This window comes from Pongo abelii, chromosome 5, assembly GCF_028885655.2.
Source record: "Pongo abelii isolate AG06213 chromosome 5, NHGRI_mPonAbe1-v2.0_pri, whole genome shotgun sequence".
NCBI lineage: Eukaryota > Metazoa > Chordata > Mammalia > Primates > Hominidae > Pongo > Pongo abelii.
In genome coordinates this window covers 160,450,001-160,465,934 of record NC_071990.2, presented here as the reverse complement: position 1 = coordinate 160,465,934, position 15,934 = coordinate 160,450,001, and the positions used below count along the sequence as shown (strand labels likewise).

Here is a 15,934-nt window from a genome sequence, read left to right as displayed (position 1 = left end):
ACATTCATGCAATCTCATATATGTAAAACAGAATATATAAAATATACCTATATGGTTGGAAGGATTATAATAAAGTGCACACCCATGTACCCGCCCCCCAGCTTAGGAAACACAACATAACCAGTGACTTCCCTATCATAATCCTGCCCGTAACCAGGTAATAACCATATTGGATTTTATATTTATCACCCCCTTGGTTTTCTTTATGGTTTCACCATTTTCATGTGTCTCCTTAAACAATGTACTGCTTAGTTTTCCCTGTTTTTGAACTTTTATATAAATGGGATCATTCTGTATACATTCTTCTGTAATTTGCTTTTTTTCACTCAATATTATGTTTGAGATTCATCTATGTTGCTGTAACTGCCGCTCATTCATCTCTAAGCCTACATATCATTCCATTGAATGAATACACAAGTCATTTATCCTGTTGATGAACATTTGTCTTATGTCCTAGTTTTTCGCTCTGCTCATGGTGCACATGTGCAAGCATTTCTCTTGGCATATAACCAGGAATGATAGGGTATATGCCCCTTCAACTCTTCTAGATGATGCCAAATTACCAATTCAATCTCTTTAACAGATATAGGGTTAATCAGGTTTTCTATTTCATTTCATGTCAGTTTTGGCAATTTGTGTCTCTTGAGAATGTGTCGATTTCAGCCAGGTGTGGTGGCTCATGCCTGTAATCCCAGCATTTTGGGAGGCCAAGGCAGGAGGATTGCATGAGCCCAGGAGTTTGAGACCAGCTTGGGCAACATAGTGGGACCTCATCACTACTAAAAAATTTTTTTAATTGGCTGGGCATGGTGGTATGCACTTGTGATCCCAGCTACTCAGGAGGCTGAGGCAGTAGGACCAGTTGAGCTCAGGAGTTTGAGACCAGCCTGGGCAACATAATGAGACCTCGTTTCTAAAAAAAAAAAAAAAAAAAGAAAAAGAAAAAAAGGTGTTCATCTCATCTAAGTTGTTAAATTTATTAGCACAAAGTTTTACATAATATCCCCTTATTATACTTTTTTTTTCTTTTTTTTTTTTTTTTTTTTCTTTTTCAGACAGAGTCTCACTTGGTTGCCCAGGCTGGAGTACAGTGGCACAATCTCAGCTCACTGCAACCTCCACCTCCCGGGCTGAGGTGATTCTCCCGCCTCAGCCTCCCGAGTAGCTGGGACTACAGGCATGTGCCACCACGCCTGGCTAATTTTTATTTTTTATTATTATTTAATGAGAGGGAGTCTCACTCTGTCACCCAGGCTGGAGTGCAGTGGCATGATCTCGGCTCACTGCAACCTCTGCCTCCTGGGTTCAAACAATTCTCCTGCCTCAGCCTCCTGTGTAGCTGGGATTACAGGCACATGCCACCATGCCTGGCTAATTTTCTCTGTATTTTTAGTAGAGACGGGGTTTTACCATGTTGGCCAGGCTTGTCTTGAACTCCTGACCCGCAGGTGATCCACCCACCTCGGCTTCCCTAAGTGCTGGGATTGCAGCCATGAGCCCCCAGCCTGGCCCCCTTATTATACTTGAATGTCTGCAAGTGCTGTCATGTTGTCTCTTCTTTCATTCCTATACTGGTATTTGAGTATTCTCTATTTTTTTTTTTTTTTTTTGAGGTGGAGTTTTGCTCTTGTTGCCCAGGCTGGAGTGCAATGGCGTGACCTCAGCTCACTGCAATGTCTCCCTCCCTGGTTCAAGGGATTCTCCTGCCTCAGCCTCCCTAGTAGCTGGGATTACAGGTGCCCGCCACCACACCTGGCTAATTTTTGTATTTTTAGTAGAGATGGGGTTTCACCATGTTGGCCAGGCTGGTCTCAAACTCCTGACCTCAGGTGATTCACCCGCCTTGGCCTCCCAGAGTGCTGGGATTATAGCTGTGAGCCACAGCACTCAGCCTTTTTCTAGAATTTTAAGGTGGAGGTTTAAATAATTCATTTTAAGTCTTTTTTCTTTTAAATATAAGCACTGCTTTAACTGCATCCCTCAAATTTTGAAATTTAAAAGTCAGGAACTACTTTTGGGACAAAGACTATTCCAGTTTTCCTGAGGTAGATGGTACAGGAAGAGTAATAATAAAAGCTAAGACTAGAACAATAGGAGAGATTCTGTTATGAAGGAACCATAAGTGCTATAGAAATGTGTACTTAATTTGTCTGGTACTAAAGAGCTACTGAAAATTACAGAGCAGAAGAGAGTTTGATTAAATCAACAATTGATTTCTTTTCCCATCATCACTCTTTAGCTGGTAATTATAACAGTACGCCAGAAGTTCCCCACGTAAGAAAAAAGAAAGGCATTATATATAGAAAATCAATTCCGATTTTAATGTGAACAGATCTAAGTGTGAAAAAAAAAAACAAAACGATTAGAAGAAACCAGAGAACGTATTTAAACCCTTGGGTGCCATAGGAATTCTTCTACAGACACAAAAAGCAGAGCGTTTAAAGGAAAAGCTTGATACATTTGATATTAAACTTTCTACAAGAAAAGTCATAATAAACAAGTTAGAAAACAAGTTACAGCTAGGATAAAATATGTGCAATATATATAACTAATAAATACTTTTTAAACCTACTTAAATTAGTTTAACAAAAAATCTCTGGTAAATAAATAAAACGATAAACAATCCAATAGAAAAACGGGAGGCCAGGTGCAGTGGCTCATGGCTGTAATCCCAGAGCTCTGGGAGGCTGAGGTGTGAGGATGGCTTGAGCCCAGGAGTTTGAGACCAGCCTTGGCAACAGAACAAAACCCTGTCTCTACAAAAATAAGTTAAAAAATCTAGCTGGAAAAAAAAAGTTACAGATTTAGCCTCCTACAACACAGCTGAGACTACAGGCATGTGCCTCCCAGCTACTCAGGAGGCTGAGGCAGGGAGACCGCTTGAGCCTGCAGTGAACTGTGATCGTGCCATTGCACTCCACCCCTGTAGTCCCAGCTACTCAGGAGGCTGAAGTGAGAGGATTCCTTGAGCCTAGGACTTTGAGGCTGCAGTGAACTATAGTGCCGCCACTGCACTCCAAGCTGGGTGACAAAGCAAGACCCTATCTCTTAAAAAAAAACCTAATTTTAATTAATTAAATTTTTAAAAAGAAAAATGGGCAAAAGATATGAATAGAAAACTCACAAAAGAATAAGCCTGGCCAGGCACAGTGGTTCATGCCTGTAATCCCAGCACTCTGGGAGGCCAAGGCGGGTGGATCACTTCAGGTCAGGAGTTCAAGACCAGCCTGGCCAACACGGGGAAACCCCGTCTCTACTGAAAATACAAAAATTAGCCATGTGTGGTGGCGGGCACCTGTAATCCCAGCTATTCAGGAGGCTGAGGCAGGAGAATTGCTTGAACCCAGGAGGTTGCAGTGAGCTGACATCGTGCCACTATACTCCAGCCTGGGCAACAGAGCAAGGCTCCGTCTCAAAAAAAATAAAATAAACCTAAGTGGCAAATGCATATATAAAAAGTGGCTCACAAGGCTGGGCTCGCACCTGTAATCTCAGCATTTTGGGAGGCTGAGGTGGGAGAATTGCTTGAGTCCGAGAGTTCAAGATCAGGTTGAACAACACAGTGAGAACCTGTCTCTATTTTTTTTTTTTTTTTTAAACAAGTTGCTCATCTTTGTTAGTAATAAGGGAAATGCACATTAAAATAATGGTTCTGGCTGGGTGTGGTGGCTCCCGCCTGTAATCCCAGCACTTTGGGAGGCCAAGGTGGGTGGATCACGAGGTCAGGAATTCGAGACCAGCCTGCCAATATGGTGAAACCCCGTCTCTACTAAAAATACAAAAATTAGCTGAGTGTGGTGGTGCGTGCCTGTAGTCCTAGATGCTCGGGAGACTGAGGCAGGAGAATCGCTTGAACCCGGGAGGCGGAGGTTGCAGTGAGCCGAGATTGCGCCACTGCACTCCAGTCTGGGTGACAGAGCAAGACTCCGCCTCAAAATAATATAATTATTATTATAATTATAATAATGGTGCTACACCTTTTCATATCTGTCAGTGAGAATAACATTTTAAATCTCTTTATGAATTGTGTGAGTCAAGATTTTAATTTTGTATTTCCTGCGTGGAAAGCCAAATTTTCCAACATCATTTATTGAAGTCTCCTTTTCCCCACTGATCTGTAATAGTTCCTCAACTGAATGTTTATGTCCACCCCACTCACCAATTCATAGTTGAAGCCTGACCTACAATGTGATGGTATTAGGAGGTAGGGTCTCTGGGAAGTGATTAGGTCATGAGGGTGCAGCCCTCATGAACAAGATTAGTGCCCTCATAAAAGAGGCCCAAGAGAGCTGCCTTGTCCCTTCTACCATGTGGGGACACAAGAAAACAGTCATCTAAGAACCAGAAAGGGGGCCCTCACTAGATACCAAATCTACCAGCACCGTGAGCTTCAACTTCCCAGCCTCCAGAACTGTAAGATGTGTATTTGTCTTGTTTATAAGCCACCTGGTCTATGGTATTCTGTCACAGCAGCCGAAATGGACTAAGACGCTCCTTGATCATGTAAGTTTTCATATACGCTATAAGGTCTGTATCTGGACTTTTGATTCTACTCTCCTGACTTGTTCTATCCTTGTATCAATAACACATTGTTTGCATTGCTACAGCTTTATAATAATTCTTGAAGTGAGCCTTTTCATTTTTTTTTTTTTAATAATTGTCTTGGTTATTCTTAGACTTTTACTTTTTCATATACATTTTGGAATCAATAAGTCTTATGTCAAACTTAAAAATACAACTTACGGATTGCACTTTTTCTTCTTTTCTTCTCCATAGGCAAGGTTCTTACAGGCCTTGATGCGTATTTCTAAAGAATGGGTTTTGAAGCAATAACGAATGGCAAATTCTATTTCTCCAGTGACATTAGCATTGTCAAAATTGCCCATCTCTGTACAGGTGCTATCAATGCTAATTAAGCTTCCCTGAAATCAAGAATAACAGATATAATAAGTTACTTCAGTTAATCCATTTTTTTGATGTTCTGGTTTCAAGACAGCACATAAATAAAAACTCATAGAGCATGTATCCTGACTCACATTAAGTTAATAATGCACCAGCTTGTACTTTGCCAAAATAAGTTGCCACATGTTCTATCTCAAGGAGATAGAGAATCCTCAGAAGGCCCTCTCTTGCCTAGATACAGTTTTTGCCTAGCAATAAAGGTTACACAATCTCATTCTCTAACACAAATTGCTTGGGGCGAAATGGACTAGCTCCTATGCAATTCTGCAAGATCACTCCCAGGAGGCCAAGATAATATCCGTGGCAGGACAGCTATGCGGAAAGCGGCACAGTCTAGGGCTAAGTGGCTGCGACTGGGAATCAGATAGACCTGGACTCAAATGCTGGTGCTGCCACTCACTAGCTGTGGCAAAGTCTAACTGGAAAAAACCATACTGATCTCATAGGGCTATGGTGAGGAATAAATAGAATAAAGCAAGTAAAGTGTATACCCAATGGTAACAGTAAATTGTATTTAAATTTTTCTGGTTACCTAAAATGAAAAATAAAACTATCATCACAATCTAGGGTACTCCAAGCTTATACGATGTAGATAAGGAGAGGATAATGAATGCTATTAATTGGCACAAAATTCCTGGGCCTAAAAGATACAATAAGCCAACTTATCACTATTAAATGTGCTTAAATACTTACCAACATTTGCATGCACCAATCTCTGTGCTGCCTTTATAGGAAGAGAAGCCTAACTGATTTCTACTTCAAATTCCCAACTAGCTCCTCCACACTATAAAACATCCTGAAAAGAAACTAAGAAACAAGCCTGGGAGTGCCGCGTGTGGTGGCTCACGCCTGTAATCCCAGTGCTTCGGGAGGCCAAGGCAGGCGGATCACAAGGTCAGGAGATCGAGACCATCCTGGCTAACAAGGTGAAACCCCTTCTCTACTAAAAATACAAAAAAAAAAAAAAAAAAAATTAGCCAGGCGTGGTGGCGTCCCAGCTGTAGTCCCAGCTACTTGGGAGGCTGAGGCAGGAGAATGGCATGAACCCAGGAGGCAGAGCTTGCAGTGAGTGGAGAGCACCCCACTGCACTCCAGTCTGGGCAACTGAGCAAGACTCCGCCTCAAAAAAAAAAAAAGAAAAGAAAGAAAGAAAAAAAGAAACAAGCCTGGGGGCAGAAAGTCAGAACCACGAGGGAAAGAGGAAATCGAAACAAAACCAACAACTGAGACCAGGCACGGTGGCTCACCCTTGTAATCCTGCACTTTAGGATGCCAAGGCGGGTGGATTGCTGGAGGTCAGCAGTTCAAGACCAGCCTGGCCAACATGGTAAAACCCCGTCTCTACTAAAATACAAAAATTAGCCAGGCAGGTGGCACGTTCCTGTAATCCCAGCTACTTGGGAGGCTGAGGCATAAGAATTGCTTTAACCTGGGAGGCGGAGGTTGCAGTGAACTGAGATTGCACCACTGCACTCCAGCCTGGGTGACAGAGTGAGGCCCCATCTCAAAACAAACAAACAAACAAACAAAAAACAATACCAACAAGTCATCAGACAGGCTGGAACCTGAACTGATGAATGCCAAGAACAAAACAAGCTTCACCACATCCAGTCACTGGCTCTGAAAAATCTCACCTGCCAACACCATTCCACTGTTAAAATGGAAAACAATGTAAAATTTTTACACATTCAAAAAGGCACAGGCCGGGCACGGTGGCTCATGCCTGTAATCCCAGCACTTTGGGAGGCAGAGGCAGGCAGATCACTTGAAGTCAGGAGTTTGAGACCAGCCTGGCCAACATGGTAAAACCCCCTCTCTACCAAAAAAAAAAAAAAAAAGCATGGACTGGTGCGCCAGCATGAGTGAGTGAAGTATGAGAAGTGAAGATAGAAGAGAATGGACAGAGGAGCTTGGCAAAAGGTGTGAGCAGCCTGAGAGAAGAACCAGGTGGATGAACGGAGAGGCTAATGAATAATACAGCATTTGTCAGGGGACTCAGCTTCAGGCTACGTCAGACTAAATGGTGTTACACACCACACACTTTCAAGACATTGCAGAGCTGCCAAGACCACCAGGATGCGAGGGGCCAAGATGCTGAGGAGAAGCACATGGAAGCAAGCCTGACATCCGGAGCTGCCTTTCACTTCAAGGCATAGGTCCCTGTGTAAGCAACACAGGACTTTTGATTCTATTCTACTGACCTGCTTGACTCTCCTTGCATCAGGAACACATTGAATTACTACAGCTGCATGTCCAAGGGCTGGACGGCCAAGATGTCAATCGAAATGAAATGGCAAAGAGACTCAGAAGCTGAGCAGAGTTTTCAGCAGTCTAACGGGACTAGGGGGCAAAATCAGCATTCAAGGCTACGAAGTCATGGGCACCCTGAGGAGCTAAGGTCCCAGAGACAGGGCAAATCCACGAGTACCCAGATGCTGCCTTTTCCTCAAGGTGTTTGCTGAACTGGAAGCTGTGGCTGAGGGGCCGAGAAGCTTAAGAATATTTCCAGCTGGCTGGACGCAGTGGCTCATGCCTGTAATCCCAGCACTTTGGGAGGCTGAGGTGGGCAGATCATGCGGTCAGGAGGTCAGCAGATCTAGACTATCCTGGCTAACACAGTGAAACCCCATCTCTACTAAAAATAAAAAAATTAGCCAGGCATGGTAGCACAACCTGTAGTCCCAGCTACTCAGGAGGCTGAGGCAGGAGAATCGCTTGAATCCAGGAGGCGTAGGTTGCAGTGAGCCAAGATCGCACCACTGCACTCCAGCTTGAGTGACAGAGCGAGACTCCATCTCAAAAAAAAAAAAAAAAAAAAAAAAAAGAATGCTTCCAGCAGTTTCATCTTACTAGGGAGGAAAAAACTGGCCTTCAGGCTTATCACAGGGAAGGGGCTTGGTAAATATCCAGACCTTCAGCTGGGATCCTCCAAAGACTTCCTTACTAGGAGGAAGAGTCACCTGGAAATGGACCTGTCTTCATCAATGGAAACCCAGTTTTGAATCAGCTCAGCCCCAGACTAGATAAAGATTCTTTGCCTCCACTCTAACTGTGTGTTAAAAGCAAAAGTAAATTCTCTATGAAGCATAATAAAAGTGCAAAAATAATTGCAGTTTTTGCATTGTTGGAATTTGCCATTTGATATTGGAATACATTCTTAAATAAATGTGGTTATGTTATACATCATTTTAATGGGCATTTCTCACTTTATTTTTTTTTTTTTTTTGCTAATAATGGATTATTTGCTATTTATTTTAGACTATGGAAATGATGTTGACAAAAAGCAAATTTGAGCAGTTTTCTTATTCGAGTTCAAAATGGGTCATAAAGCAGCAGAGACAATCCGCAACATCCACAATGCATTTGGCCCAGCAAAACATACAGTGCAGTGGGGGTTCAAGAAATTTTGCAAAGGCGATGAGAACCTTGAAGATAAGGAGTGTAGTGGCGCGCATTGGAAGATGACAACAACCAGTTGAGAGCAATCATCGAAGCTGCTCCTACAACTACACAAAAAGTTGCTGAATAACTCAATGCTGACCATTCTATAATTGTTCGGCATTGGAAGCAAATTGGAAAGGTGAAAAAGCTCGATAAGTGGGTGCCTCATGAGCTGAGTGAAAGGCAAAAAAATCATCATTTTGAAGGGTTGTCTTCTCTTATTCTACACAACAACGAACCATTTCTCAATCCGGTTGTGATGTGTGACAAAAAGTGGATTTTATATGACAACCAGCAATGACCAGCTTAGTGGTTGGACTGAGAAGAAACTCCAAAGCACTTCCCAAAGCCAAACTTGCACCAAAGAAAAGTCCTGGTTACTGTTTGGTGGTCTGCTGTCAGACTGATCCACTACAGTTTTCTGAATCCCAGCGAAACCATTACATCTGAGAAGTATGCTCAACAAATCAATGAGATGCACCAAAAATTGAAACGCCTGCAGCCAGCATTGATCAACAGAAGGGGCCTAATTCTTCTCCATGACAACGCCCTACTGCATGTCACACAACCAACACTTCAAAAGTTGAACAAGGCCAGGCGTGGTGGCTCAAGCCTGTAGTCCCAGGACTTTGGGAGGCCAAGGCAGGCAGATCACCTGAGGTCAGGAGTTCGAGACCAGCTGGCCAACATGGTGAAACCCTGTCTCTACTAAAAATACAAAAATTAGCTGAGTGCAGTGGTGCACACCTGTAATCCCAGCTACTTGGGAGGCTGAGGCAGGAGAATCACTTGAACCCAGGAGGCGGAAGTTGCAGTGAGCTGAGATAGCACCACTGCACTCCAACCTGGGCAACAGAGCGAGACTCCATCTCAAAGCAAAAAACAAAAACAAAAGTTGAACAAATCAGGCTACAAAGTTTTGCCTCATCCGCCATATTCACCTGACCTCTCGCCAACAGACTACCACTTCTTCAAGCATCATGAGAACTTTGTGCAGGGAAAACACAACCAGAAGGATGCAGAAAATGCTTTCCAAGAGTTCATCGAACCCCGAAGCACAGATTTTTATGGTACAGGAATAAACAAACTCATTTCTCTTTGGCAAAAATGTGTTGATTGTAATGGATCCTACTTTTATTAATAAAGATGTGTTTGAGCCAAGTTATAATTATATAAAATTCATGGTCCAACCACAATTACTTTTCTAGCAACCTAATATTTTTGAATCTCAAATTATCCCAGTTTTTCATACTCAGTGTCCAGCATTCAGTAAAAAATTGCCATGCATACCAGGGATAAAAATTAAGCTAGTGTCCCAGTTTCCTTAGGACTAAGGAATTTCCTGGGATGCAAGACTTGAACTGCTAAAACCAGGCGAGTCCTGAGTAAACTGGGATGGTTGGTCATCCTAAGTCTAAGATCCAAGAGTAAGTGACAAAAACAAAGAGGAAAAAATGCACAATAAAAATAGACTTATGGGTGATCCTGATACTGGCACTGAAAGATATAAACTTTAAAATAACTGTAACTAATATGGTCAAGAAAATATATGACAAGAATATATTTCTCCAGAGAACCAGAATATAAAGAATCAAATAGAAATTTCTCCAGAGGACTAGAATTTATAATAATAAATCAAATAGAAATTAAGGCCTTGGCTGGGCATGGTGGCTCATGCCTGCAATCCCAGCACTTTGGGAGGCCGAGGCAGGTAGATCATCTGAGGTCAGGAGTTTGAGACCAGCCTGGCCAACATGGTGAAACCTGAATCTACTAAAAATACAAAAATTAGCCAGGTGTGATGGCACACACCTATAATCCCAGCTACTCAGGAGGATGAGGCAGGAGAATTGCTTGAACCCAGGAGGCAGAGGTTGCAGTGAGCCGAGATCACACTACTGCCCTCCAGCCTGGGTGACAGAGTGAGACTTCAACTCAAAAAAAAAAAAAAAAAAAAAAAAAAGTTAAGTTGCCTAAAAAGTAAGGCAATTGAAATGAAGAACTCCACAAATCAAATTAACATAAGATCAGACTTAGCTGAAGGGAGGATTGGTAAACTGGAAGATGGGTCAATGGAAAATATTTGGAGTGAAGCACAGAGGAAAAAAAATGAATGAAAAATAAAGAGTATAAGAGACATACAGGGCCAAATACCATGGTTCATGCCTGTAACCCCAGTGCTTTGGGAGACCAAGGTGGGAGGATTGCTTGAGGCCAGGAGTTCATGACCAGTCTGCACAACATAGTGAGTGGGTGCTCCTGCTAAGCCCAAGAGTTCTGGGATGCAGTGAGCTAGCACTGTGACACTGCATTCCAGCCTGCGCAATAGAATGAGACCCCCATCTCAGAAAGATGGGAGAGAAAGAGACAGAGAGAGAGAGAGAGGGAGAGAGACATACAGGACATAATGAAAAAGTATATGTTTGGACTCTCATATACAGAAAAATGGGGCAGAAGGTATATTTGAAGAGATAATGGTTAAGAATTTCTAAAGACTAACAAGAGACAATAAACCACAGATTTAAGAGGAAAAATATTTTTAAAAAAACTATACATAGGTACATCATAATAACATTGCTTAAAATCAAAGACAAAGAGAAAACTTAACGGTAGAGAAAAAAAGGATCCATTACCTATGATGGAATCAACAGTAAGATTTAACCATTTTACTGCCCACCAGAAATGATAGAAGCCAGACTTGTTTAATCCAAAAAGAATGATGAAAAGAAGGGGGTAGAGACAGTAACACAGAGCAGGAGAAAAAAGTAGTTACAATAAACTAGAACAGGTTACATACTACAAAAAAAGTCAATGACTGGATTTTTTAAAACATCTGACTGTGCTATTTAGATGAGACACAGCTGAAATATGAATGTACAGAAGGGTACAAGAGAAGGGGCCTTCTTTTGCAGGGAGCCAGACAGGGAGGGCTGTGTGAGTGGGAGAGGAAAGGTGGGAATACCAAGGGCAGACAACTAATAAAAGCTTAGCTGAGGGGCTAGGCACGGTGGCTCACACCTGTAATCCCAGCACTTTGGGAGGCCAAGGCGGGTGGATCGCTACAGGTCAAGAGTTTGAGACCAGCCTGGCCAATATGGCGAAACCCTGTCTCCACTAAAAATACAAAAATTAGCTGGGCATGGTGGCGCACACCTGTCATCCCAGCTACTTGGTAGGCTGAGGTGGGAGAATTGCTTGAACCCGGGAGGCGGAGGTTGCAGTGAGCTGAGATCGCACCACTGTACTCCAGCCTCGGCAGCTGAGCGAGACTCTATCTCAAAACAAAACAAAACAAAATAAAAAGATTAGCTGAGGTGGGGAGAGAAAAGTGGTAGCTGGAGGGGAATGGAAGGTTGAGTGAAGGTGTTTCATTACAGGAGACTTGAATGTGTTTAAGGGTCCAGGTAAGTAGAGGCTGAATGCATAAGAGAGAGGAAGGACAAGTAATAGAATAAGGAACAGAGAAGGCAGGGGAGGGCAGGATCCCAAGTATTACTGCAGGCATCAGCTTCTTCTATTGCGGGTGGGGAAAGGAGAGTCACTTGGGTGCAAATGCAGTTGGTTAATTTTGCTATCAGGAGGATTGGGAAATTTCAAACTGATTCTTTTCTTTCTTGGTAGAGTAAAAAGGGAGATTTGAGAATGAGGAGGAAGAGCAGGTTTGAAAAGACTGGAGGAGGTGTGAAATGTTCGTTGTGGAGAACAAAAAAACTGTGTTAATCAGGCAAAGACATCAGGATTGCTGGGCAGTGCTGGGCACAGTTGGACTTGGGAACACAACAGGGCAGACCTAATCTCCAGCATGCAGGCATGAGTGTCCTGGGGTTAGGGCTGCCCTGCCATGCGCCTTGCTCCTTGGGTGTGCAGCTGTTGGTGTGCAGGTAGTAAGAAAGTGCACAGCTGAGCTTGTCCAGGTTGGCACCCAGAATTATAAAGCATCCAGGAAGCACTGTCATTACTCATTATTTTATAAGTAGATAAACAAAGGTCAAGGCAGGTTGAGTCATGCCCCAAATTGCATCACACATCAGAAGCAGACCTGGAAGTGGACCTGGGCTCCTAAATCTCTGGGCCATAATGTATGCTCATGTCTCTGAGTAGTTCAACCGCTGTGTCTGCTGAGCAGGGATGGGGAGGATACACCCTCATAATGAAAGGAGAGCAGAGCGCGTTCATCCATCAAGTGCATTCCTTCCCAGATGACTCATGGCTCCACCACCATCGCCCTGGCAGGGCTCCTGGTTCTGCTTTCTCTGGAGCCAGAACATAGCCTTTGAGCAGGTTACAAGCTGAATGCAGCAGATGGAGTCAACCAAAAGATTCTGGCCCAGAAGAGCAACCCAAAACTCAGCCTGACTTTTATTAAAGCCATTGGCACAGTCTGGGTTTGAAAGAAAGTCAATCTGGGTAACGGCAAAGGAAAAACTCAAGGCAGGCAGGGAGCCTTCTGCCAGTGACTTTCTCTGAAGGTCACAAATTTATCTCCTGTAACTGCAAGCTAAGTTTCACGCCCTTTTATTTCACGAGGGCAGAAAACTCAGAGTCAACCGAAGCCACAGCTAAATTAAAAATAATAAATCCTGATAAGAACACACTGAGAACATTTTTGCAAAGTGGTTAAGATGGTGAGTGATGAGGCCACACAGCAGCCTTCCAGTGCCTGGCCCTGACACTTAGAGGCTGTGCGATCTTGAGCAATTATCTTACCCTCCAGAGCCTCAGTTTCATCATCTATAAAATGGGGATCTATTTCATAGGGTCATGGTGAGGTTCAATTAGTTAACACACGGAAAAAGACTTAGAACCATGCCTATGCATGGTAAGCTTAGTGATTATCAGCCTTTTAAAAATGCCACAAAATGTGGATGCCCTTTGTAAGCTGAGCAAATCATTTGATTTTTCGTTTCCTTTTTTTTTTTTTTTGCCATGAAATGTATAACAAAAGAGTACATATAACGTATAGGATTAAACAATTATAAAATTAACATCCACATCCCCACTCTCAGCTTAAGAAAAATAACATTGCCAGGACTTCAGAAGCGCCCCAGAACTCCTCCTCCCTTATCAAATCCCCTCTCATTCCTGCCTCCAGGAAACACTATTTCAAATTGTCTGTTAATCATTCTTGATTTTCTTGACGTTTTTACTTTTTTTTTTTTTTTTTTTTTTTTTTTTGAGACAGAGTCTCGCTCTTGTCGCCCAGGCTGGAGTACAATGGCACAATCTCGGCTCACTGCAAGCTCTACTTCCCAGGTTCAAGCAATTCTCCTGCCTCAGCCTCCCAAGTAGGTGGGATTACAGGCACCTGCCACCACGCCTGGCTAATGTTTGTATTTTCAGTAGAATGGGGTTTCACCATGTTGGTCAGGCTGGTCTCAAACTCCTGACCTCAGGTGATCCCCCCACCTTGGCTTCCCAAAATGCTGGGATTACAGGCATGAGCTACTGCATCCAGCTGATGATTTTATTATATATGAATATATCCCCCAAACAATCTACTATTTAGTTTTACCTGATTTTGAAATTTATACAGTTAGAATAATACTGTGTGCACATTCTCCATAATTTAACTTTCTCTTGGGTTCACACCATTCTCCTGCCTCAGCCTCTCGAGTAGCTGGGATTACAGGCGCCTGCCACAACGCCCGGCTAATTTTTTGTATTTTTAGTAGAGACATGGTTTCGCTATGTTGGCCAGGATGGTCTCGATCTCCTGACCTTGTGATCCACTCGCCTCGGCCTCCCAAAGTGCTGGGATCACAGGCGTGAGCCACCACGCCTGGCCGTTGTTGACAGTTTTTCAAAATTAAAACAATTATAAACAATGCTGTCTGGGACATCTATGTATGCACATTTTGGCCAACATTCATGATAAGTTTTAAAGAGTAGTTCCTGTGACTGAAGTTCTTCAACTAAAGAGAACATGTAAAGGCTTTTGACATCTATTGCTAATTGCCCTCTAAAAAAGTTGTAACAATTTCTGCTCACCCCGCAGTTTGTAATAACGCCTGCTACCCTACACCTTACCAATACTGAGCTTTATTATTTTTAAAATTTACTAAAGTGGTCCCAAAATAGCAGCTTGCTTTAATTTTGCACTGATTTGCCTATTTGGGAGGTTAAACGATTTTCCCTATTTGTTGTCTAGATCTGGTTTTATACTTCCGTAATAAGTGGAATTTTAATAAGCTGGGTTGTTTTTTGTTTTTACTCCAATCCTTGTTTCTCAGATAATGTAAGTATTTCTCAGAAGGGAAGGCAACACCTTTAGCAAGAAGCAATCATCAGTGGTTTGTTTTGTGGGAGTTCAGTTTCCTCAAATAAATGCTGCTTCAGCCTAAAGGGAACAGGTTACGATTAAATGCATAATAATATGATTATAAATTTTAAGGGCACAAATCAGAGAAAACTTTAGAAAAATGGGTGAGAATAGAGAGCCCTACTGAATTTGCACTATGATTTAGTTAGGCATAGTTAATAATTATAAAATTAATATCATCCGTGTGTGTGTATGCGTAAAATCTGATTAATACTCAAAGTTAATGAGTATATGGGGAATTGCATAATCTCATATGCCACTGATGGGGCTGTTAAAAACAATTTTTTGTTTTCCAACAAAAAGTCCCTAAGCAGCAAAGGGACTAAGATGGATTTGCTCACCCCACCTCTCCCTAGGCTAGCATCCTGGCTCCCTGCTTCTGCGTGTGGACTGGCCCCGAGTGAGTGAAGCTGAACCAGGCAGCATGGGTCAGAAAACTGCTCAATGTAAGAGTACAAAAGGCCTGTGGGATAGTATGAAAAGCCTGGACTCCCCAGTATGGACTCCCCAGGCCCCTGGTTTGAATCAGAGTTCTACAGTCATCTCAGGACCTCAGCAAGTCGCTTTGACCTCTGTGAACCTCAGGTTCCTCGTTTGTGAAATGGGATAACAGCACCTTCCACAACAAGATCTTTGTGAGAATGACTGAGCTGTGAAGCACCTGCCTTGGGCTTTCAATAAACAGTAACTATGATTAGGATTAACCCAATCACTCAACAAACATTTATTGAGGCCATTTAAGTGTTGGACACAGCTCTTGGGAATTAGAGTCTAGTGGGTAGGTGACACAGACAATACCCAACAGATGAGCCAACTCTATAGCACGTCGGGGGTGGTGAGGACATGGATTAACATAGAGCAGGTGGGGAGAGCGGGGCAGGGGGAGCTCCGTGAGAAGGTGGCTTGGAACAAAGTCTTAAAGGAAGGGACTGCATGACTTGTGATGTCTGGAGAGGGAAGGGTACAGAAATGCCTGGAGGTGCGATGTGTCTGGGGGTCCCAGAACCAGTGAGTGGCCTTGCAGCTGAGTGGAATGAGCGATGGGGTGGGTGAGAGCTGGTGAGGTCAGGGCAGAGTGGCGGGCAGGTCACACAGGATCCCACAGACCGTCAGTGGGTGGATCCAAGCCCACGTACTTGGTTATGTGTTGGTTTCTAGGGTTGCAAGGATGTGATTCTGGCCCATGAAGGAGCTTAGAGTCCAATCTAGCGG

General features: G+C 43.1%; 1 protein-coding gene and 1 pseudogene across 18 annotated transcripts in view; one reads left to right on the top strand and one right to left on the bottom strand.

The window, feature by feature from the left end:
* Positions 1-15,934, bottom strand: part of SYTL3 (synaptotagmin like 3) — a 116,902-nt gene that overhangs the window by 13,762 nt on the left and 87,206 nt on the right. For all 18 annotated transcript variants that reach the window (XM_063725261.1, XM_054558392.1, XM_024248273.2 and 15 more), the window contains one exon: positions 4,744-4,922. In XM_063725261.1, coding sequence (XP_063581331.1) covers positions 4,744-4,922 — 179 coding nt within the window. The remainder of the gene's footprint in view (positions 1-4,743; positions 4,923-15,934) is intronic.
* On the top strand, positions 8,241-9,532 carry LOC129059752 (histone-lysine N-methyltransferase SETMAR-like; annotated as a pseudogene).